General features: G+C 44.9%; 2 protein-coding genes across 5 annotated transcripts in view; one reads left to right on the top strand and one right to left on the bottom strand.

Annotated features, from left to right (window-relative positions):
- Eif4enif1 (eukaryotic translation initiation factor 4E nuclear import factor 1) overlaps window positions 1-4,502 on the top strand; it is a 48,457-nt gene extending 43,955 nt beyond the window's left edge. For all 4 annotated transcript variants that reach the window (XM_005396315.2, XM_005396316.2, XM_005396313.2 and 1 more), the window contains exons 16-19: window positions 640-772; window positions 2,316-2,657; window positions 3,074-3,238; window positions 3,751-4,502. In XM_005396315.2, the coding sequence (XP_005396372.1) occupies window positions 640-772; window positions 2,316-2,657; window positions 3,074-3,238; window positions 3,751-3,992 (882 nt within the window). In that variant the 3' untranslated portion in view covers window positions 3,993-4,502. The remainder of the gene's footprint in view (window positions 1-639; window positions 773-2,315; window positions 2,658-3,073; window positions 3,239-3,750) is intronic.
- Window positions 4,503-8,497: 3,995 nt separating this feature from the next.
- Drg1 (developmentally regulated GTP binding protein 1) overlaps window positions 8,498-24,052 on the bottom strand; it is a 19,779-nt gene continuing 4,224 nt past the window's right edge. The window contains exons 4-9 of the mRNA XM_005396311.2: window positions 20,566-20,635; window positions 17,244-17,413; window positions 14,502-14,632; window positions 12,718-12,885; window positions 12,335-12,457; window positions 8,498-8,793 (exon numbers count right to left, since the gene is read on the bottom strand). Of these exons, the coding sequence (XP_005396368.1) occupies window positions 8,694-8,793; window positions 12,335-12,457; window positions 12,718-12,885; window positions 14,502-14,632; window positions 17,244-17,413; window positions 20,566-20,635 (762 nt within the window). The 3' untranslated portion in view covers window positions 8,498-8,693. The remainder of the gene's footprint in view (window positions 8,794-12,334; window positions 12,458-12,717; window positions 12,886-14,501; window positions 14,633-17,243; window positions 17,414-20,565; window positions 20,636-24,052) is intronic.

The raw sequence follows: 24,052 nt of genomic DNA, 5'->3' as shown, positions 1-24,052 counted from the left end.
GCTTCAGGATTCCATGTGGATCCTTGTACCGAACATCTTGAAGGCAAGGTCTAGAAGGAGCTTTCTGCTTATTACTGTGCCTGTCTCCTGCCATCACTGGTTTGGAATAGTTCAGCTAGAAAGGGCACATAATACAATCATCAGAGTAGAAGTAACCAGAAAAGAGATGGGGAATGAGTGATCCCAAGTGATGAATCCTAGTGGCTGAGGAGACGAGTAAAAGAATTGTGAATTTTCTAGTAGCCAAGTTAGGAAGAAAAATATTAGGAACATGGAGTGTTCCGGTTCTGAAGTTGTCCGAAATGCCCTTTATCAGATGAAAAGGAGAGCTGGTGCTGCAGTATGCAGATCCTTTGCCGTGCTCTTCCCAGACCAACCCTGGGCTGGGAGACCATGAAACAGAGGCAGATCCCTATCATCACAGTTAGAAGCAAGCGATGACGCTCTTGGAACACTGCCTAGTTCTCTTGGTATTTCTTTTCCTTCAGTAGCTTTAAATCAGATCTTTGGAGTTGGCCTTTGCCAGCATACAGGCAAGCTAGGGACTTCTCACCTCACTCAGTAGCACGGCCAGTTCAGCTGGCTGGAAGTTGAGGCACACCGAGCGTGCTGATTGCTGCCAAATGTTTTTCTCTGCAGCTTTCTCCTTCCTTCACCCCTACCTCAGTAATCCGAAAGATGTACGAGAGCAAAGAGAAAAGCAAGGAGGACCCAGCCTCTGGAAAAGCAGTTTCTGGTGACAGTAAGGAAGATACTCAGAAGTCCAGTGAAGGTAATATAGCACTGTTGAGACTGTACTGCTCAAGAATATATGTGCTAGAGAGAACTGGCCCTGAGTATGACCAGCCTGACCTGACCTGATTTTCTCCAGAGCCCTGGGCCCACCCTCTCACTACTCTGGGTCAGTTATGTGTCACACTTACTTAGTTGTTTGAAATTCTGATGTACTTAAGAATGGTGTGAGTGTTAGTTTAAAAGAGTGGCCTTTGGTTTAACATTCTTAGTCATCTTCAAAGATGAATAATTGGTACATTTGTTTTGTTGAGACAGGGTTTCCCTACGTAGTTCCAGGCTGATCTTGAGCTCACCATGATCTTCCTGCCTCAGCCTTCCGAGTGCTGGGATTATAGGCGTGCGCCACCACACCCGGCCTTGACATACAGCTTTACTTCCGAAAGCTTCTCTCTAGCGTGTGGAGAGCTAGCTGTCTTAATAAGACACCTAACAGAGGTGCCAGATATGTGCAAGAGCCTTTCAGAAGGCTGTAGAAAATGTGAGAGGCTTATGAGGTGCACAGCAAGGATTATGAAGGACATGATGACAGATGCTTTTAAGTTAGAGTTCAGACGGGTGTAGAAGAATCGTCTGAAAGCTCTGCCTCTGTTTGAGACTTGGTGGGAGAGGGAATTAACTGGCTGTCTTCCTGGTCCTAGTAAGGTAGTTCACATTCTTTGACTAGATTGTAATTGCTATTTAAATTTCCTGTTACAGATTGACATTTTACACTTGCTTTTTTCACTTCAGCTAACAAGCATGTTAATCCCAAGCAGCTGCTGCTGCTGGAGCTAGGCCCCATGTAGGTCCAGGCCCCAGCAATTTGGGTGAAGCAGAATACCCAGCTAGTTAGACCACCAAGCCTACTATGCCAGGCATTTCCCAGTAACTGTTCTTATGTCAGGAAGAATATAAAAATAGAGATGTGGGCTCTTGAAGAGATGTATCATTTATAACTTCAGAGCTTCTGGTTAAATATTAAAATTCTTAATGGGCTGGGGGTGTAGCTCAGTGCTAGAGTGCTTGCCTAGCTTGTGAGATCCTGGGTTTGGTGCCACTACTGTCAAAACAAGAAAAAAAAAAGTCCTCTATTTCCGCAAAGAGTTGGTAAGCTGTAAGACTTGCAGTCTAGTACCAGCTCTGTGTCTAAGTGCTCCTGTGACCGCTACTTACAATTCATACTATGGACCTGCCTGTAAGGCAAGTGATAGTCCCTACCATGCAGTCATCTAAACTTGTTGAAATCAAGAGAGAATGGTGACCATTTTAAGAAACGAGAAACTGGGTGTTGGCACACCCCTGTAATCCCAGCTGTGTGGGAGGCTAAGGCAGGTGGACTGAGGATCAAGGTCAGTCTGGGCAACTTGAGACCTTGTCTCAGAACTTAAAAACATTTTAAAGTCTAGTGTTGTAGCTCAGTTCTCCGTGAGTTCACTCCTCAGTACTGGGGAGAAAGACGACATTTACTGAGCCAGTAGGGAGCCAAAGTATCTGAGAAATGTTTATCAATACCCAAATATTTTCTTGCTGGATCCTTACAGAGAACCTACTCTCATCCAACTCCATACCCAGTGCTGAACGAGACCCTTCTACAACAAATCCCAAACTTCCGACGTTACAGCGATCTTCATGTTCCACCCCGCTGCCCCAGGCCAACCGTTACACCAAAGAACAAGATTACCGACCTAAAGCAACTGGAAGGAAAACTCCCACCTTGGCATCCCCCGTTCCAGGGACGCCTTTCCTCCGCCCTGTCCACCAGGTTCCTCTTGTTCCCCACGTCCCTATTGTTCGGCCGACTCACCAGCTTCACCCAGGGTTGGTGCAGAGGATGCTGGCGCAGGGCGTACATCCACAGCATCTTCCAAGTCTGCTCCAAGCTGGTGAGTTTCCGACCTGGCATGACATTCGCTGGCACTGATGAAGTGCGAGTCTACGGGAGGTTTCATCCCTACAAAAATGTAACCAGATTCTTCTTTCTCACTCAGGTAGTCCATCAGTCAGTCTATTTTAAGATTGTGAACCTGGCTTGAGCACTTTTTCAGCAAAACTATATAAACTTAAAACTTTCCATGTATACTGTGATGACTACTCAGCAGATTTTTATTTGGTTTTGGTTTTTTGAGACAGGGTCTTGTCAAGTAGTTCAGCCTGGCCTTGAACTTACTGTGTAGCCAAGGCTGGCTTCGAAGTCACAGCAGTCTTCCTGCCTCAGCCTCCCAAATATTGAGATTACAGCCGTGCACCATCACACCCACCTAGCTACTCAGCACTTTTTTTTTTTCTGTGTGCCCAACAGGCGTACTTCCTCCTGGGATGGACCTGACTCATTTACAGGGAATATCAGGCCCAATCCTGGGTCAGCCCTTTTACCCTTTACCTGCTGCTAGTCACCCTCTCCTCAACCCTCGTCCCGGGACACCTCTGCATCTGGCAATGATGCAGCAGCAGCTACAGCGCTCAGGTAGGTTCAAGAATAGGGCAGGTGAGCTGAGACTTGAGACTTCAGGACCAGTTCCCGATGAGATGAATTTATACACTTCATTTCTTGAGTTGTCTTAGTAAGACTGGAATAAGGGAGTAGTTAGAGAATAAATAAGGTGAAGTAAACTGACCTCTGTGGGATTGGGGATTATTTTTTCTGTAGACAGTAGAAGAGCCCATTGTGCTGACTTCCTTCATCCCTTACCTCTTAGGCAAGAAGGTGGGGTACAGGTTCAGTGTAGGACCTGTCCGGGCTACATGCCATTTACCAGCTCATGTGCTTCTGTGATGGATTGCTTGCATGGGAAACAGTCATGTCATCCAGGGTGGATCTTTAATAGACATTTTGCAGAGGAGTTTTTTAAAGCCTGATAGTAAATCCTCTGATAAAGATTTTTCGGGGGAGTTTTATGCATCATTTGGAAGCAGGGCCTGACAAAGCACTGCGTTCCCCCCTCACACTCTGAACGATAACTCCTCTTATCTCCATAGTTCTGCATCCTCCAGGCTCTGGGTCCCAAGCGGCAGCTGTCAGCATTCAGACGACTCCTCAGAACGTGCCCAGTCGCCCAGGCCTGCCCCACATGCACTCCCAGCTGGAGCATCGCCCCAGCCAAAGGAGCAGCTCCCCCGTGGGCCTTGCGAAGTGGTTCGGCTCAGATGTGCTGCAGCAGCCCCTCCCCTCCATGCCTGCCAAAGTCATCAGTGTAGATGAATTGGAATACCGACAGTGAGCAGGGCAAGCAGGCTCATCCGTGCCTGGACCTATGGTGGCATCCTGGTCAGGACTCTGCTGCCTCATCTTGGGTTGGTTTACAGGCTACTTTGGAGCATTCTGGGTGAAGCTCTTAAGGGGACACATGCACCTGGCATGGTCTGCATTGTGACAGAAGGATCTTAACCAAGAGTGGAGCCTACATGGTCTGAGTGCAGAATGCAGAGTTTTGTCAATCCTGGAAAGTCTTTTCTTTTTTGTAAGATATGTGAATGAAGTGTTGGTGTCTTCACCAAGAGGTGGCACCTAAGGGTTCTGAGGAAATGTATAGACCCTTATGTACAGAACTATGTATAAACAACTTTTGTACATACATATAGGATAGATTTTTTGAACTTATACAGCTGTACATAAAAGTAGCTGGTATTAGTTAAGCCTGTGTCAAGAGTTTGGATTTTTTTCACTTGTACATTTGGGACTTTTTTTCTTTTGGTTGATTAAAGTTGCAAATGCTAAATGTGTGAATGAAGTGAATGGCCTTGTTGTTTCTTTCCTCTGTGAGCTCTTTGTGGGAAATGACCTGAAGTTCTAATTTTTCTTCAAAACTCATACAATTGAAGTCTTTATCCTGATTTAGGACGAAGCAGCTTTGGCCTTTTATTGACCTTAAGGACCCCACTATGGCAATTTAGGCTGAGCTGTAAGTAGCCTTGTGGCTAGTACCAGGATATCAGTGCATACAGTATACAATTTTTAAAACTCACCTAATAAAAAGTTTGCTTGTTTAGAAATCATGTATATGGTAGTTTCTCCCAAACAGATCACACTTACAGAGCCATCCTGTTTATCCAGCTCAGCTCTGACTCAATCCATTAAAGGCTAATTTCTCTTTAGAGCTTTTAAGACTCTGCCTGTGCTAAGTCCTGGTATAGTGTACTTCATCTTTTTAACTCTCAAGTGTTTTAGTAACTTACAACTTACCTACATAGCATTGAAAGAAAAGGATTCTACAGAATACTCTAGGGTCTTCAATCCCCTTTCCTTCACTAAAGGTTTTTCAGTCCTACTGATTTGACCTGATACTTCCCAAGCTTAAGGTAACTTATCTGAGTCCTAAATACATACCTATTTAGGGCTGTGAAAACTACTTTTGACTCCATGCTAGAGGATGGAATAATGAGGCCATCTTCTAATTCAGAGATGAAGGGCAAGGCACATGTGGTGTATGTCTGTAATCCCAGCACTTGGGAGGCTGAGGCAGGTGGATCTAGGCCAACCTGGGCTACACAGTGAGTTCAAGGTCAACCCAACTACACAGTGAGACCTTGTTTCCAAATAAATAAAAATGAAGGACATGTGGTTGGATTTTGAGTGCAAGGATAAGGCACTGTGGCTCCCACGTGTTGAATGTTAAAAATACTAACTGTAAACCTAGGCTTGCCCACTCTGCCTTATACCTACAAGAACACAAGAAAGGTCACCTCTTAATAAAACCTGGCTTTGCGGATTGAGCAGAAAGTCAATCCCTTGCTGGTCCTTTCTCTTCAAACTCATTAGTTACCTCCTCTAATAGCATTCCTTTTTGGTCTGATCCCTCAGCCTCAGAGACCTGGGGACAGGCTTTTGTTTTCCAGAAGTGAAGGACAGAAAGCAAACCTACTGGCAGAACCCTTAAGCCTGACTCTAGCTTCCCTTTTCCTGTGTCCTATTCCACCGATTTCCCCTTTGGCTCATCCACCAGTACTAGGTGTAGGGTGAGCAAGGCAGGGCCAGAAGCAGGTGCGAGCATTCCTAAGGATAATTCAGAAGCTAGCCGTATAGGTTTTAATGAGGCTATTTTGATACAGCAGGAAGGGGAAGCAAAAGAGGAAGATAGCACAGTCTTCCAGGAGCTAAGAGTCTAATGCATGGACACAGAGACAGAAGGGATGCCTCAGCCAACAGAGTTCTTTGGAACAACTCTGGAATTCCAGCAGGCACAATACAAGTGTAGAAGCGGTAAAGTGAGTGTAGGTACAAATAAAGGTTGAGAAGCTCAGGATGCAGATGGTGTCTTCAAAGTACAACACATCAACACCACAAAGAGCCGCGTGGGAAACGTGCCTTGAAACGGGCCAGGTTACATAGGAGGCAAGAATGGTGCCTCCCAAAGGAAGCACTGACTCGCAGTGCCCGGGACCCTGGCAGTTAGCAGGTGGAAAGCGGAGTGCGGCCTGAGAAGAGCTTCACCAGGCTCCTAGGAGAGCAGCTAAGTGGCAGGCCAGGCTCTGTTAAGAGAAAAGCTGGGTCCACTGGCCCTTCCTTTGTGAATGACACACGAGCACAAGTACAATCAGGAATGAAGATAATGTACCGGGTAAAGTCTGCTTTAATACTTCTCTTCTCACCGGGTGTGGTGGCCTGTGCCTGTAAAGCCAGTCTCAAAAGCACAAAAACATTCTATTCTCTTTACCAACCACTGACCAAGAGCCATGGGACCCAATTTAGATCTTGAGACACGAAGACAAACTGGTTGGATAGACTAGGAAAGGGATTCTCAGGAAGGCACTGTCCAGCCTTCTTTACTGTCCCTTGGGTGCGGACGCTCAGCCTGAGGATGTGGCCACACGGACTTGTGAGGGGAGCCAGCTGCGCAGCAAAGTCAGCAAACTGCAGAAGGCAGTGCAGACGACAGAACCTAGATGCTCAAAAACCTGTGACCTGCCCTGAGCCCATATGCGCCGTAGACAACTGATGGAAGCAAGTTTCCTTCCATGTCAGCTAGTTAACTCAGTGCTTTCTTGTTAAATGTGGTTGACATTTTAATTAATGGTACAGAACAGTGTGTCTGCTTAATTGTGCTAGGGAAGGTCAAGAAAGAACAAAAATTCAAGCCATGCCATGACAGCCAGACCACTATAATCCCATAGGTCTTGAGAAAACGTTTAGCTGTGGGAATGTACCTTCTCAGTACCGACCCAGGTCAGTGTTCCCAGCACAAAACTATCCCTCCTCCACAAATGCCAAGTCCGACCCCAAAGGAGAAAAAGGTAGGGCAGTCTCTCCTCAAGGATGATGGGGCCAGAGATCCAAGAGAAGGAAGGGTGCTGAATGATGGATTCAGGCCTGTTTTAAAGCACGTCCCGAAACCTCAGACAAAATGGATTTTGGCAACTTCTCTCCCCAGCACCCTGGGAGTGCCAAATGCTGTGAATGCTGGCATGAGGGCCCCCCAAATCCCAACGTGCTCCGGCGGGAGAACACGCCCTGCTGGAAATCGCACGGCTCAGAACGCCGTTATTTCCATGTTTCCCTGCAAAGTGGGGAAGGCTCCAGGTCACGGCCTCCGTCGTGACTCTGCCACGACACCAAGGTCTGTATTTGGAAACATGACTGGCCTGAGGCCAGGGCTTTATGTCCTGGTCTACAGTGCAAAGCTCCAGAAAGCATCTCTAGGACATCAGAGCGAGCCCTGGGCGGAAGCTGAGTGCGTGGGTGGCCGCACCTGCCCACCCTCACACCTGCTAAAAGCTCTGGTTCGTCTCATCTGAAGACAATGCAAGTTTGTCTTCCTATACATCTTCACTTCTCTGACTTTCTCAGGGACTCTCTATCACCCTTGCAGAGCGTACTAATCTTTTGACTTCAGAAAGCACGTCAGTCCGTTACCAAGTTTAGATTCTTCCTCCATACCCATGTGCCCACCCCTACCCCCTACCCATATTCTCACTAACCTACCACACCAAGATCACTGCCAACTCTTCACATCATCGGCTATTCCTTTAAATCCCCTCTTCCAGCCTCTAAAACCTGATTACGCCCTTCGTGCCCTCTTACGGCGTCCTGCCCACCCTACTGCTCCGAGCACACGGACGACTCACTGGCACTCTTCTTCCTACCTTCACCCAGGCTGCGGGGTTTGAGGCCAGGACGGCCACGCAGGTCCAAGCAGAAAGCCTTGGCCACGGGAAGCGGTCCAGCTGGCAGCAAGCTTCGGCTCAACACAGCCTAGTACTAACGATGTACGCAACTGGGCAGCAATACAGGAACGGACCCCGAGACAACAGGCGCCGACACGCCCCGAGGATGTATATGCCAGTTACTACGCTCAGAAGTCTGCAAATGATCGACTCCCTCAGTAGTAACAATCACTACTAATATCCCTAGCTACATGAAGAAACAGACGCTTATAAGGATTGAATAATTTGTTCAGAGTCCCACAGCGAACCAGAGGTCAACGCCCCTTCAAACCCCAGTCCGCCTATGCAGTGTTGTTTACTCAATCGCTGCACTATACCACCTCCCGAAATGGAAGCCTTGCAGGGAATACAACGTACATCCGGTCCTTCAGATCATCTGAAAGGACGAAGGCCACCTGCAGTTGGAAGTCTCCCATCACACAGCATCAAGTAAGACGTTACACATCACATGTTTATCCGTTTCACATTCAAAACCAAGCGACACAGTACGCTTTCTGCAACTTCTTCACTCAATGTTCAGCCCATCTCAAAAGAAATCCGACAAGACACATGAACGCACATGAAGAACAGGTCTACTTGGTCTTTTATGCAGTTCAACATAGAAGGTGAGACCACAGTAAGACAAGTTCCAGCTTGGGTGCCTCCATTTCCCACCCCTGTACCCTGATCCAGTGGCTGCCAAGAACGGAAGGGACCGAGTAGGGTGCTTGTCGCGGGGAAAGCTGCTGTGGTTGGCCCGGCAGACGGGGGAGGGCAAGGTCTCACTTCTTCACAATCTGAATGACATCCTCATCCTCCAGCGTATGATCTTTACCCACTTTCTGAGGATTGTGTTTCACAGAGAGACCCCAGACCAGAGCGCTGCGTAGAAGGGAAAAAGGACAGTCAGTGTGCAGAACAACCTAGCTTCTGCCCTACTTTCTTGGGTGCTAACATTCTCAGTTTGCACCGCAGTTCTCGAAATAGCCAGGCCCTTCCCCAGGTCAAGGATCACACTTGAAGCTAAAGGCTTTATTCTCCCCAGCAGTGTGACGCACTAAGTGTTCGTATAGAAGGAGGCAAAGCCTTTTGGAAGTTGTGTGCGTCTTCGTGTTCCAAGGCCAATTTAACAATGTCAAAGGCAAAAAATTTAAAAATTTTTTAAAAAAAGAATGTCAAAGGCAGAATGACCACAAGTGAGTAATATGAAGAAACCATGGTTTCAAAAAGGATTTCAAAACTCCAAAGTATGGACTGTTACAGACAAAGACCCTGATGCTGGGCATGGCGGCGCACACCTATAATCCCAGCCCTTGGGAGGCTGAGGCAGGAGGAGCGTTGTGCGTTTAGGCCAGCCTGAACTACAAAGTGAGTTCAAGTCTAGCCTGAACTGCATAGTGAAACTGTGTCTCAAAAAGACCAAAAACAAAAACAAACCAAAGAAAAACAAAAAGCACAGAGAAAGACCCTGAAAAACTCAGACCGTAGATTCATTCTCAGCCATGCAATAATGTCAGCGATAAGCTGCTGGAGAACACGTGCATTTACTAGGTCTACCGGGACAGGGGGCACTGACAGGAAATGAGTGTATCTCTTCAAGCAGGCTAGGGAAGTTCTGCCCTCTCCACCGAACAAGAACACTGTCTTATGTCTTCCTAACTTCCTGGAATATATAAAAGTACTGATAATAATCAAGGGTATAACATATATGTACATATATGGGCTGATCAAACAATATAGTGTTTAAATTTTTAAAATACAGCATAAGTACACTGCTATAATCCAAATAAAAACAGTCCCGCCCCTTACTTCAAACACATCCCACTGTTTCTGCCACTTTCTGAAGCAGTCTACAAGTTCTTTTGTGCTTTTTCCAAGGTGTGATCAAAAATACAGTTAAGGCTGCTGCCAAGTGCCACCCAACCGGAAAGGAAGCCTCGTGAGAACATTATGGTGTACGCCGGGCATGCTGGCACCACCTGCACTGCAGCACTTGGGGGGCTACGCCAGGAGGAGCGAGGCCAGCCTGGCCTACGTTGTAGATCCAAGGCCGGCCTGAACTGCATAGCAAGACCCTGTCTTAAAAAACAAACAAAAAAATTACAGTGTGACCTCATCTACCTTATTCACCAAAGCTGGTCCTGTGTGACTTGTGACTTTTCACCAAAAGACCATGAAAAGTAAATGTCTGAATCAATTCAGGACCTTGGGACTGGCGTGATGGCGCACACCTGTAATCCCAGCACTCGGAAGGCTGAGGCAGGAGGATTGTTGCGAGTTTGAGACCAGCCTGGGCTACAAAATGAGCTCAAGACCAGCCTGAACTGCATAATGAGACCCTGCCTCAAAAAAAGACCCCCAAAAAATTTAAAAATAAGAGTTTATAGATAATGACAGCTGGATCTCTCATTTGTGGGTAAAAAATAAGAAATGCAGAAAGACTAAAGCACTATGGTTCTGAACTAGAATAAGAGATAAGGGCATAAACTCAGTTTTTGAGGGAAGAGAGACAAAGAGGGAGAGAGGGAAGGAGAGAGAAAGGAGGGAGGAGGGGTAACAGATACAAAAATATAGATGCGTACACAAGTGTGTTTTAGTTCCCTTGGATATATTTCCTAGCCCTGCTGCTGAGAGGCCCTACAAGCAATAATAACCTATAGCAATGAGTACACCTAGCACCCAGATCTTAAAAACCAGGGCTCCTTGGAGAAGTCATTAGTGCAGGCAATAATCAGAATCAATCATGAATACCTAGCAGTTCCAAGAAGTAAGCAAACACTTAGGAAAAAAGATGGCAGCTTATGAAATGAACACAGGATACAACAGGAAAGAGTTCGGGGCTGGGGATTTAGCTCAGCGGCAGAAGCGCCTGCCTGGCAAGCGCAAGGTCGTGAGTTCGGTTCCCGGTACCGGAGAAAAACCAAAAAAAAAAAAAAAAACAAACAGGAAAGAGTTCCTAAAGGTCAAGACTTGAAAAATTTGAGCAACAAAATAATGACAGTATTGAATTACAGCTTACAGAATAAATTAAATATCCAAGAACTCATACTGATATACATTATGGATTAAGTGGAGGATAAATGACATCTGTAGCTTACAGTAGAGTTCCAATAAATAAATATAAAAGGAAAATAAAGAATCGGCATTAGGCAAATATAAGAGTAATAAATGTTGCAGACAAGCTCTCAGATAGCTGCTACAATCAGCAGACGAAAATTTCAGAAAAAAATTTGTGCTGGGTGTATAGCTTAGTGGTAGAGTGCTTGCCTAGCTTACATGAGGCTCTACATTCAGTCACAAGTCCCACACCAAAATAAAGGGGAAAAAAAAACAAGAGAATATCAGACAAATCCAAAGTAAGAAACACTTGACAAAACAACTAGTAAACACTTTGAAAGTGTCAAAGTCATCAAATATAGTACAATGAAAGTCCAAGAAAACATTACTGGGAAACTAGAACACTAGAATACTAGGGACAAATAAAACTAGAGGTCATGCAGGTTCCTGGAGCACAAAAAGGACACTGGTAGGGAAAAAAAAAGTGAAATTCAAGTAAGGTGTGTAGTTCATTTAATACTTTACCAATGGTAGGGCCTGGGACATAGCAGCGGCACAAGTACCTGCCTGGCAAGCACAAGGTCCTGAGTTCGATTCCCAGTATGCCCCCACCAAATTTTTTTACCAATGCTAATCTCTTGTTCTCAGAATTGTACCAAGGTAGAGTGAGCTGTTAGCATTATAAAACGTGAAGGATAAAAGGGAACTCTTTTTACTACTTTTGCAACTCTAAAATTAGTTCAAAATGAAACAAAATCTTTTGCAGCCTCAGTCAGCAGTAAAAGTATGAGAAAGAGTAGGAGAGTTGTGCCCATGCTTAGAAGTTTGGTTTTTTGTTTGCTTGGTTGGTTTTGGTACCAGAAACCAAACTCGAAACTTGACCTCACTCTTGCCAGGAGGCTCTGCGCCTGAGCTATATCCCTGGCCCTGTGTTTTGACATAGGGTCTTACTATGTAGTTCAGGCTGCCCTTGAACTTCACCGCAGTCCTCCTACCTCAGCCTCCCAAGCGCTGGGATTACAGGTGGGTGCAATCATGCCCAGCCCATGCTTGTTTAAAGAGGGACTAAGTGCCCAGTGGAGGATGTTACGATCCTGGAAGGAAGACATACCTGACTCTGTCAAGGGGAAGATGAATTAATGAAGGCAAGTCAGGACCTTTATACAACTAAGCCCTGCTAACCTGAAGAGGCTTCTGAAGCTCATCTTGCTCCAACTAGATATAATTTCAAGAAAACCTGGAGTTCAAACCAGGCAAGTGCTTTAGAACTTGCTACGAGGTTTATTTAAAGCTATTCTGATCATTACTGTTAGTAAAATTAGTAGCTCAGAAGAAAAAGGAGGCACCACAGGCCCATGACACTTACTATTTAAATTCTTTGATAAGATTTTTGTGAATCTTCATGCAGAAATCCTCCACTGTGGTCCTGGAGTAAGGCAGCACCACAGGAGATGTGTAATCTGGTAACTGCCCTTTGGGTTTGGTGTAGCTAGAAAGAGAGGGCAGGCATAAGACTGTGTGTAGGTTGGACCTACACCACCCCTCCGTCACCCCTGAGATCAGACCAGAATAACCTCCAGTCTGAGGACGAAAATGACCTCTTATGACCTTATATATAAAAGGAACCAATTTACTTTATCTCCAAAGAGACTCAGATTTCGTGAGTGAGCCCTAAAGTCTCACTTAGGACAGCCTGGTTTAATTAATTCCTACAGCAACATTACCCGATCCACACAAGGACTTACTTACATTCTCACTAGTTTCAGATAGTCCCAGATCTTCTCCAGTAAGTCATCAAAATTCCAGCGGTGATGGGCAGAGATGGGTACACAGTGCGGCACTTTATAGATGATGTCCAATTCCTCAATGGAGATCTGGTCAATCTTGTTTAATACATAGATACAAGGGATATACACTCTACAGAAGCAGAGGAAAAATAAGGAAATACTTTCGAGTTAACAAAATCATCAACACAACTACCAGGAGCCCCGTACACACCTGCATCCCAAATGAGAGACTCTCAACAGAGACGACAGACAGTTGCAAAACAAACCGACCAAAAAAAGCTTCCTACTAGAGTAAGCAGAAAGTCCATGCAAAGACTGAACTACAGGTTGAAAAGTAAAAACAATGAGGCCCTAGTCCCATGTATGAATCTGGCTCCTGGGAGAATGGTTTCCCACAAAGCTAAATCGAAGTACTCTATGGAAGATTAGGGATGTAACTAAATGGCAGAGTGCTTGCTTAGCAAGCAGGAAGCCCTAGGATAAATACCCAGTACTGAAAAAAAGGTAAGTACAATTTCTAACATATTTCATAATTTGTTAATACAGATCCTTTAATATATTTCCTAATCTTTAAAGACTAACAATTTTTTAAGTACAGTATCTGGTAATGTTATAATTCCAGTGTCCAACAACATGACAACTAAGATTATTAATAATTAGGCCAGTATAACTATTTATTTATTTATTTATTTGTCTTTGTCTTTTTTGAGGCAGGGTTTTGCTACACAGTTAAGGCTGGCCTTGAACTCACTTTGTAATCCAGGCTGGCCTCAAAGTTGCAGCAATCCTCCTGCCTCAGCCTCCTGAGTGCTAGGATTATAGGCCTGCACTACCACACCCCACCAAGCCCTAACTTCTCAGGCTTCAGCTGCCTCACTTGTAAAATGATGAACTCAAAGCACTTGGTTTCAGTTTTCAAACAACAACCAAATAAAGTCATCAAACAAGTCAACAGAAAAGCAACTAAAATCACTACATTCAAAGAGTAAGAATAACTTTTAACAGTGGCTTAAATTACCAAAGTGTTAGTAATGTCCCATGGAATAGGGTTTCAGCAGCACACTTAGGCTGGAAGGAACAGGCACAGCCTGGCCTTCTTTCACTCCTGTAGAACAGCCTACAAGATTTTTCCCATAGATTAATTCTCAGAGAGCAGACTTAGCTACTTTTTTTGGACATCACTTGAAAAGCTTAGACGACAACCTCCTTCATAGCAAGTAACTAAAATGGAAAAATTAATCATCAAAATCAAACTGCAAAGCTGGATGTGGTGGTGCACACCTGTAATCCCAGCACTCGGGAGGCTGAGGCAGGAGGATCAGTGTGAGCTTGAGGCCAGCCTGGGCTACAAAGGGAGCTCAAGGCCTGTCTGAACTGCATAGTAAGACCCTGTCTCAAAAAGACCAAAAAAAAAAAAAAAAAAAAAAAAAACCTGCAGAGCAAGGACAGACGTTAGAAATTAAGACCATTATTTAAGATAGTAGCACAACTGGAGTTAGAATCCACATCTGCCAAATTCACGATCCAATAGTTTCCATCACACTGGGTTTTTTTGTGGGGTAGTAGTGTTTTTGATTTTTCTGTTTTTGAGCCAGGGTCTTAGTACGTAGCCCAGGCTGGCCTCAAACTCATGGCAATGCTCCTGCCTCAGCCTCCGGAGTGCTGCGATTACAGGAGTGTACCACCACACCAGGCTTCCATCAAAATGTTTAAAATTCAGGCTCAGGCAGAGTGCTTAGTCAGTACCTGTTTCCTTCCACCACATCGATGAGGTCATCGGCTGTGGCATCACTCCGCAAAGTTACGTCCGCATTATGGATTTTGTATTCAGCCAGAATGCTCTTCACCGTTTCAGCATCCAGCTCACTCTGGGGGCACTGAACGGGCACAGGAATGAATGACGGGTCAGCGGGCGGAGGAGATACTTACCCATGCACACACCTGGATACTTCTAGCGAAAGTGCAAAGTCATTATACAAATAATACCCTGGATGAGAGCAGCTAATTTTAGTAGGAAGTAATTAAACACTACAAATCTTTCTCAATGCAAAGGAAGGTATTAACGGGCTGAAATGTGTTTCCACCCCTCCCCGACCCGCCAACCTTAGTCCCTTATAAGTCAAACACTGAAGTTCTACCTTCAGTATCTTACAATGTTGCTATACTTGGAGAAAGGGGCTTTGAAGAGAATTAGAGTGAGGTCATTGGAGCGGGGTCCTAATCTAAAACCCACATCACCAGCGCCTTGATTTTAGGTCTCTGGAATTATGAAAATTAATTTCTACTGCTTAAGCCACCCAGTGTGTGGCACTTCATTATAGCAGCCCTGGCTGACTAACACAGGAGTCCTGAATACTCAAATCTACTTTTGAGAGAGGCCCCGGCCATGTAGTCCAGGCCGGCCTCCTACTCACTATGTATCCCAAGCTGGCCTCAAACTAGTGGCGATCCTCCTGCCTTTCTTAGCTTCCCAAGGGCTGGGATGATAGGCCTGTGTGCCGCCACGCCCTACGCAGCGCGCTTGTATGTTTGCTTGTGCGCTTGTTTGTTCCGTTTTCTTTGGTTTGGGTTAGATTCAGGGGAGCGGCTCTGCAGACCCCACCACGTATCTGCTCAGACAGGTCCCTCAGCCTCCACCTTGCCCCAGGCAATGTCCTTCATGGGGACCTGCCTATTCTGTCCTGTACCTGCAGCCAGAGCCCCCCGGTCCTGTATGCTTGAAGGTGGTAAAGACGCTTTCACTCTGGTGGCCCCCGCTGCACGGTAGCTAGAGGCTCCTTCACCCAGCTACACCCTAGCGCTATGTAATGCGTTTCTTACCACGGTAAGGACAACAGCAACAACAACCTGAATTCTCAAATTTAAACACTATGATAGAGTAACAGAAAGCTCTCTTGGGCCAAACAGCTTAAATCTAAACAATTTACTTGGTTTCCAAGATTCTAAACTGTTCTGGTTTTCCTTGAGAAACAGATTGAATTGGGTGAGGCAGAGGCAGGAGGGTCACTGCAAGTTGAGGCCAGTCTGGGCTACACAGTCAGTTCAAGGCCATCCTGAACTACATAGCAAGACCCTGTCTCAAAAACAGAACAAGCAAGGTGTGGTGGCTTCTTCTTTCCTTTTTCTGAAAATCTTATTTCCTCAAACATCTTACCTTTTCTCTCTATCTTTACCTTCTTAGTAACCTCAGCCAGGCTTCTAGCTTGTAAGTTGATAACCCCCAAACATATCTCCAGATATATATGCTCTTCATATGCCTCCTGACTGCCACCTGAGCTTCCTCTCCCCTCCAAACTAATTCTACTCAAAGTCCTACAATTTTAGTAATAAGACTTCATTTTTCTAGTGCATGACAAAACTCTCACTCACCTCTGAATCTCTTTCTCTCATAACCCATAATCCAACCGAAATATAATGCCTAATAGACCATTCCCACAACCCATCAGCTCTCTTTTCCCCCATTGTTACAACCCTGGTCTAAGAAGCCATCACTTCTTGACTGAATTATTGTGACAAGAGTATACATGAACTCTGTTTTGTTGTTTTGTTTTCGCTTTGGTGTTTTGAGACAGAGTTTCACTACGCAGTTCAGGCTAGCCTTGAACTCACTTTGTAGCCCAGGCTGGTCTCGAAGTTGCAGTGATTCTCCTGCCTCAGCCTCCTGAATGCTAGGGTTATAGGCGTGAGCCACCACACCTCGCTTGCTCTGTTTTTGAGACAGGGTCTTGCTATGTAGTTTAGGATGGCCTTCAACTGTGTAGCCCAGACTGGCCTCAACTTGCAGTGACCCTCCTGCCTCTGCCTCACCCAATTCAATCTATTTCTCAAGACAAAAGCCATTATAATTCCACTAACACCTAATCAAATCAAATCTCTTCTACTCACTCACTGTCTTGTTCCTCAACCATACAAGGATATGCTCTACTTCAGGGACCTGAACTTAGAATGCAACTTTGTATCATCTAAGCAAAGACTTCTCTGACCAATACATTTGAAAACTCAACTGCCACACCACTATCCTCCTCCTCTAGTTTACTTTCTTCTTGGATTTATTATTGTCTTACGCACTGTACTTCACTCAGTAATTCTGTTTGCTACTATACCCAAGAGTAGGAGTGTCTGTCTACCTTGTTCCCACTTCTGCTCTCCCATCACCACCACCACTGCTCATGCCCTAAAGTAATGCTTGGCCTCTGTAAGTTTGTGTTAAATGAATGAAAACTCAGGATATCGGCAGCCAACCATTTCACACAAGCGTAAGATTGGTCTGTACTTCTATACCACCCAAAGAGAAAACCCGAAGGCGGAAATGAAGTTGCCAAGGTAAGTCTAACCTTAAAGTCTCTGTCAGTCATTACCACATTAATACATTATCTCAACTACGGCAGGGGAAAGCCAGGAAATTTCCAAATTCAAGGTCCATGCACCTCAGTCTACTCTCCACTCTAGTTTCTTCCGGAGCCGTCTCATGCCATCTTCCCCACTTACGGTGGCTGTGAGATTAATGCCTCCCTTGTCTTTCTTCTTAAAGCCAATGTTAGGAGGTTTGCTATTCAAGCGAATGCCAAAGCCTTCCAGCTCATTTTCAATTATCTTCTTGTGTCCCAAGGGTTTCAAGACATCCAGAACAATCAGGATCAAATTACATGTACGGGCCACTGGGGGGGAAAAAAATTATAGCCAAAGATCAATAAGGCTTAACTAACTCAAGTAGAGGCGTTTTCCCTCTATACTTAAAAAAGATGGATTTATTTTACAAATACGTACAAGCTCCTAAAGTGACAAAGATTTATACCAGAGATCAGTTTACAGTGTATGTCTCAAAGCCTTTATATAGTCACCCAAAAGTTGACACATCTTCTACATATACTGTCTTTTTTTTTTTTTTTTTTGGTTTTTCTCCAGTACCGGGAACCGAACTCACGACCTTGCCCTTGCCAGGCAGGCGCTTTTGCTGCTGAGCTAAATCCCCAGCCCCCTACATATACTGTCAAAAAAAAAAAAAAAAAAAGTCAAAACGAAGACACAAGCTGCGCATGGCAGCACACACCTATAGTCTCAGCACTTGGGAGGCTGAGGCAGGAGGACTGCCACGAGTTCAAGGCCAGCCTGAGCTACACAGTGCTACCCTGTCTCAAAAAAAAGCTCTTGGGGCTGGGGAGATAGCTCAGCAGCACAAGGCCTGTCTGGCAAATGCAAGGTCCTGAGTTCAATTCACAGTACCCTCAAAAAAAAAAAAAAAAAAAAGACACAAACCAGGCAATAACCTGAACTCCAAAAGAGCTTATGAAAATTTAAAACAGGAAGAGCTGAATAAGAGTATCTAGTTAGCATACTTATAATAAACTTTGAGGTACAATTTACAAAAAGTAAATTGTACTAATATTAAGCACACGGTTTGAAACCATGTCACGGCTGTGTTACCACAGAACATTCACTTCTCCAAAAAGGGCCTTTGTTCCTTCTTCAATCTTTTCCTCTACTCCCGACCAACCGCTGACCTGCCTTCTATTACCACAAGCAGTTTGCACTTTTTAGAATTTCACATAAATGGAACCACATAAATTACGGGCGTGCTGGCACACACCTGTAATCCCGGCACTCAGGAGGCTGAGGCAGTATCTACACGATGACATGAAAAGGTGACTCAACACCATTAATCATCAGATAAATGCAACCATAGTGAGATATCACTGAATTCTGGTTACGATGGATAACGTTAGAAAAGAACAACATACCAAGTGCTGGTGAGGATGTATAGCTGCTGAAACTCTTGTATACTACTTATGGGAATGTAAAATTGTACAAATGCTTGCAGAACTGTTTAGTAGCTTCTAATAACCTATACTATGATGTGACCCAACAATTCCACTGCTATTTAACCAGGAGAAATGAAAACAGGCCCACAGAAAGAGGTCCATGAATGTTCACAGCAAACTTGTACCTAATAACCCAAAACTAAAACCAATCCAGGTGTCTTTCAGTAGGTGAGTAATAGGGAGATAAACAAATGATGGTGTGTCTGTAAAATGGAGTACTATTCACTTATAAAAAGAGAAGTATCATTGATACCTACAAAACATGGTTGAGTGTTTAAAAAATAGAATAGAAGATCCAGGCACAAAGACTACCTTTTCTTTGAGTCAAGGTCTTACTATGTAGTTTTAGCTGGCCTTGAACCTGCAACCCTACTGCTTCCTCTCCTCGGTGCCAGGATTACAGGTATGTACCCCCATGCCCAGCACACCCAGGTTTCATGGTTCCTTTCTTTTGTTTTGGGGTTTTTTTTTTGTCTTTTTGAGCAGGGTTTTGCCCTGCAGTTCAAATGCTTTAAACTCACTCAGTCTGTCTAAGGGAAAACCCAAAGACAACGAAGGAAAGAATTTCTGTTTCAAGGGCAAAACGTCTGGACACTGTGCACAAAACCACCAAGCCACTGCCCGCACTGCCCAGGCCCTGCTCAGAGAGGGAGGCGCCCAAGGTGCCTGGCTCATGGCGCTGGACGTTTCTCTTAGAGTGGCTACACCAGCCGGAGTGCCCATTTGCTGCTCTGGAGAGGCCCACGGGAACCTGCAACGCCCCTGTCCACGGACATGATCATTTCCTGTGAGGAACACGAGGGAACACTGGGTGTTATGAGCCGATTCAACTACTTCCCTCAGTTTTGACTTCCATCTCTGGAATATGGCCATAGCTGGGATCAAGGGGATCTCTAGTAATCTCAGTAACTTATTTAACTCCCTCTATGCCATGCTGTCCTCCAGCAGAAGCATGGAAATCTGCCCTGCTCCTCATACGTGGGTTCTACACCCCCAACGTAACAGTACACTTATTCTCTTTCTCCCACCGAACAGGCAGCTCAACAGTCACTAACTCTTTTCTCACTGTCTTCTGACGGGTTTCTTTTCTTCAACCCAGACATGAGCCACAACTCCCCAAGGCAGTTGGAGAGCACATAATCCCCACTAGGTAGGGTCTACGGCTCTTCCAGCTGGAAGAAGCTATAGAAGACAGAGACCTCCCCTCCCGCAGCACCCCATACAGAATTCTGGGGATATGTATCTCTCGGCGGGAAATGAGACAGGAGACAGGGCATGGCAAGGCTGGCGGGGGAAGCAGACATGACCCATTAATTACAAAACCCCAGGACACATGCAGAGTGGTTCCCAAAGCCCTGCACATGCACCTCCCATAAGAACGTGAGCAGGTTTTTCAATAGGATGGCCTGGGCCTGACGCCAGCCCGACGAGTGGGTTCATGCCAGGTGACAGCTGACAGCGCGTTTCTGCCACTGCGCTCCGTCCTGCACAGGCGGCCACTCTCACCCTGTGAAGTGTGTTTCTTTTCCTACTTTTACTTGGCCCAAACTCACTCTGCAGAGCCTGTTTCTTTCCCTAACTTTAATAAAACTCTGCTACCATTAAAAAAGAAAAGAAATACTGGACAGGGCTGGGGATTTAGCTCAGCGGCACAGCACCTGCCTGGCAAGCGCGAGTTCGTGAGTTCGAGTCCCGGTACCGGAGAAAAAACAAAACAAAACAAAACAAAATACTGGACAAAGTGCAATATTTAATTCTCTTTTCCTGTCCTTAAGTTTTTCAATTAAAAAAGGGGCTCTGGACTACGAGTGGTAGAGGTTCCTTGAAATTTTGACATTTTATTCAAATAAAAATGTTTTGACATTCTAGTACTTTGCTACTTTGACATTCTAATACTTTGCTGGAAGGGAGAGGAAGGAGAAGAAGAAAGAGAAAAGGAAAGAATCCCAGGTGAAGCGTGGCATCACAGGATGTGGCCCTGGGTTCCTCACCTGCAATGACTTGACGACCTCTACCTTTCCCATCCTTGGCACCTTCAATGATACCCGGGAGATCTAGGAGCTGCAAGGGTCAGGGCGGGGGGAGGAAGAAAAAAGGAAGAGCCAGTTATAAATCTGAACAGGCCAAACATCATGATTTACTTCCCAAGTATCCAAAATGTATTAGAAATCAAACTTCCTTACCAGTCAGTGTGTAATTATTTTACTTTCACTAACATCCAGAAACGTCAGCTACAGGCTTTCTGTACGTTTTTCCAAGGTTAAAATGCCTACAATCCCTATCAAAAGTAACAGTGAAGTTCAGAGTTACGAGACTTGCCCAAAGTCATAACCCTAACAGAGCAGCCTGTAACTCAGGCATTGGGCCAAAACCCGTCCTTCTACGTTACTGCCCCTCAGTGCCCCCACTTCTTAGAGCTGAGCCTCCACACAGCCCCTCACCGCAGACCACCACCAGGTCTTCACACTCCACGTGACACCAAGAGTGTGGCACAACCCCAACTCAGAAACTTCTGCAGCAGTTCTCAGTAACACAAGCACAACTGCCGGGCGTGGCGGCACACGCCTGTAGTCCCAGCACTCGGGAGGCTGAGGCAGGAGGATCGTTGCGAGTTTGAGACCAGCCTGGGCTACAAAGTGAGCTCCAAGTCAGCCTGAACTGCGTAGCGAGACCCTGTCTCAAAAAGACAAAACAAAACAAAACAAAAAACCCAGAAGCACAACAGAATCGCCTGGAAAGCTATTAAAGATGTAGACAGCTAAGACCCATCACTACAGATTCTGATCTGGAATGGCCATACAAGGGTGCCAAAACCTCCACTGGTGACTCTGATGTGTGTCCCAAATAAAAATGACTGCTTAATCGTCCAGGAAATGCAGTAAAGTGGAAATTCACGTAAGTCAGAACTCACCTAATGACAAGAATGTCAAAAGCACATGTGATTCAAATTCGTATCTCAGCAAAATTACAAACTATTACTTACAGTTCTTAAAGAGCTCATCAAAAACAGTTTAAAAAGCAACCAAGAAGTGACAGGAAAAAATATTTATTTAAATCATAGAACTGTTGGAGTTTAAGAACTAGATATTAAGATGGGCATGGTGGCGCACGCCTGTAATCCCCACACTTGGGAGGCTGAGGCAGGAGGATCGCTGCGAGTTCGAGACCAGCCTGGGCTACAGAGTGAGCTCAAGGCCAGCCTGAACTGCACAGTGAGACCCTGTCTCAAAAAGACAAAAAAATTAAAAAGAAAAAGATTTAGATATTAAACTACTTTAGACTGAAGTGCCTTTACAGATTAGTTAACATAACTGTGCAAGTCAACTGCGTGTAAGACAATTAGGAGTTCTAGGAATCCTGGCAATATGAAGTACACCCCACAGTTCACAAAACACCACATGCCTATTCTGTGGGCCAATGGCTGCCTGGGTCAAGACATATCCCTACAACATATGCTTCGCTCTTCGTTACGATATCCCTGCTGAGCACTGTTTCAGCCACTAATACTTTTAGGTATTAGTTTTAGGCACTTTTACTGTTAAAGAACTTACTTAACAAAAATCCTTCCTTATAATTCTTAATAGTTCTAATTCAGTATATCTCTTCTACTAAGCTACAGATAACAAAAAGTTTGAGAGAACAAAAAGTACAGAAAACAAAAAGTTCGTTTTTGGTTTTTGGGTTTTTTTTGTGGTGTAAGGGAATTAAACCTAGGGCCTTCACACTGAACTACATCCAAAGTCCTGTTTTACTTTTTACTTAGACATGTTCTCACTAAGTCACTAAACTGCCCGGGCTGGGTTCGAACTTGTGATCTTCCTCCCTCAGCCTCCCATAGTGCTGGGATTACAGACATGCACCACCATGCCAGGCTAAAAGAGCATTTTTTTGTTTTTGTTTTGTTTTGCTTTTTTTTTTTTTTTTCCAGTACCGGGAATCGAACTCACAACACCTTGTGCTTACCAGGCAGGCGCTGTGCCGCTGAGCTAAATCCCCAGCCCTAAAAGAGCATTTTAAAAAACATTTCATAGCAGGTATTTTAATGGAGTTAAGCACACCTAATACATTTACATGATTTCTGGAGAAAGAATGGAAGAACACAGGCAGAGGAATAGGCAGGAAAGAAAGCGCCCTCCAAACAGGGAAAGAGGGCTAAAAATAAAAACCAGGAGAGTAAAATGAATGTAGGTTTTATAGGGGAAAAAAAAAATCAGAGAGAAGTTAGGCTCTTTATGCTGCTACTGTCAGAAGCCCTGAGACAGGTGGTAATAGAATCTCATCAGGAAAAAAGTCATTCTTTGAGCTGCCGAAACTAAGACTGTCAACAAGACTCTGAAACCAGCTAGAATCAAGCCATGGTCCATACACCTGTACTTCCTAATTCTTATTACACACATTTAAACATACAGTCCCAGAAAAAGACATGACCCAATACAGTTCCTACATGGGCACCTGGTCAGCAATGAAAAGGTCACTAAAAAAACCCACCAGAACACAGGCTCCCTCCTACTTCAGATCCTGTAATAAAAGCATGAATGCATCTCACAACTCACTGCGTAGCTCAGCAAGAAGAAAAACAAATGCCTATACTTTGGCTTCCAAACTATGTACTAGGTGGTCTGGGGTAAAAAGTGAGGTGACAGGTAGGGCGTCCCACTGGCTATCCTACATTTTCAAGAGAAACACAGCAATTCTTGATTTGTGTCCGATACCAGTGGAATCACTAGCTCCAGCAGCTCACAATTTCAGCAACCTACCACACTGTTCTCAGTTATATCACATCCAAATCTTAGAAAGCTGGATTTTTTTTAGCAGTTGCTATGGAAGAAATACGAATCACACAAATATTAGTGTGAGAAAGGAAACACATATGGCAGTATCTGATTTACTCTAATTCCAAGTTTTCAAGTTACGTAGTGCCCAACAGGTGCACACCCCATTAGTGAATGTCTGTGCCTAAGGTGACGTACCTACTTCAGCTGTTGGACTGAACTGTTTAACAAATGGAACTATCTGGTTTGTTGTTGTTGTTGTTGTTGTTTTGAGACAAGGTCTCACTTTGGAGCTCAGGCTAATCTTGAACTCATTACGTAGTCTAGGCTGGCCTCAAACTCACACCAATCCTTCTGCTTCAGCCTCCTGAGTGCTGGGATTACAGGCATGTACCACCATGTCCAGCTTGATAATTTTTTTTGCCTAGTGAACACCATAAAAAACTGACACACACCTGTAATTCCAGCTGCTCAGGAGACTGAGGCAGGAGGATTACAAATTCGAGGTCAGAGTAGGCAATGGAGTAAGACCTTGTCTCAAAATAAAAAATAAGAAGGTTAGGGCTGGGGATTTAGCTCAGCAGCACAGAGCCTGCCTGGCAAGCGCGAGGTTGTGAGTTCGATTCCCAGTACGGGGGGGCGGGGTGGAGGTGTGAGGGTTAGGATAAAGTCCAGTCTTCGGGGCTGGGGATTTAGCTCAGCGGCA

Source organism: Chinchilla lanigera, unplaced genomic scaffold, assembly GCF_000276665.1.
Source record: "Chinchilla lanigera isolate Chin_1 unplaced genomic scaffold, ChiLan1.0 scaffold00054, whole genome shotgun sequence".
NCBI classification, from domain to species: domain Eukaryota; kingdom Metazoa; phylum Chordata; class Mammalia; order Rodentia; family Chinchillidae; genus Chinchilla; species Chinchilla lanigera.
Note: the sequence above shows the minus strand (reverse complement) of the source record. Positions and strands in the feature narration are given on the sequence as shown.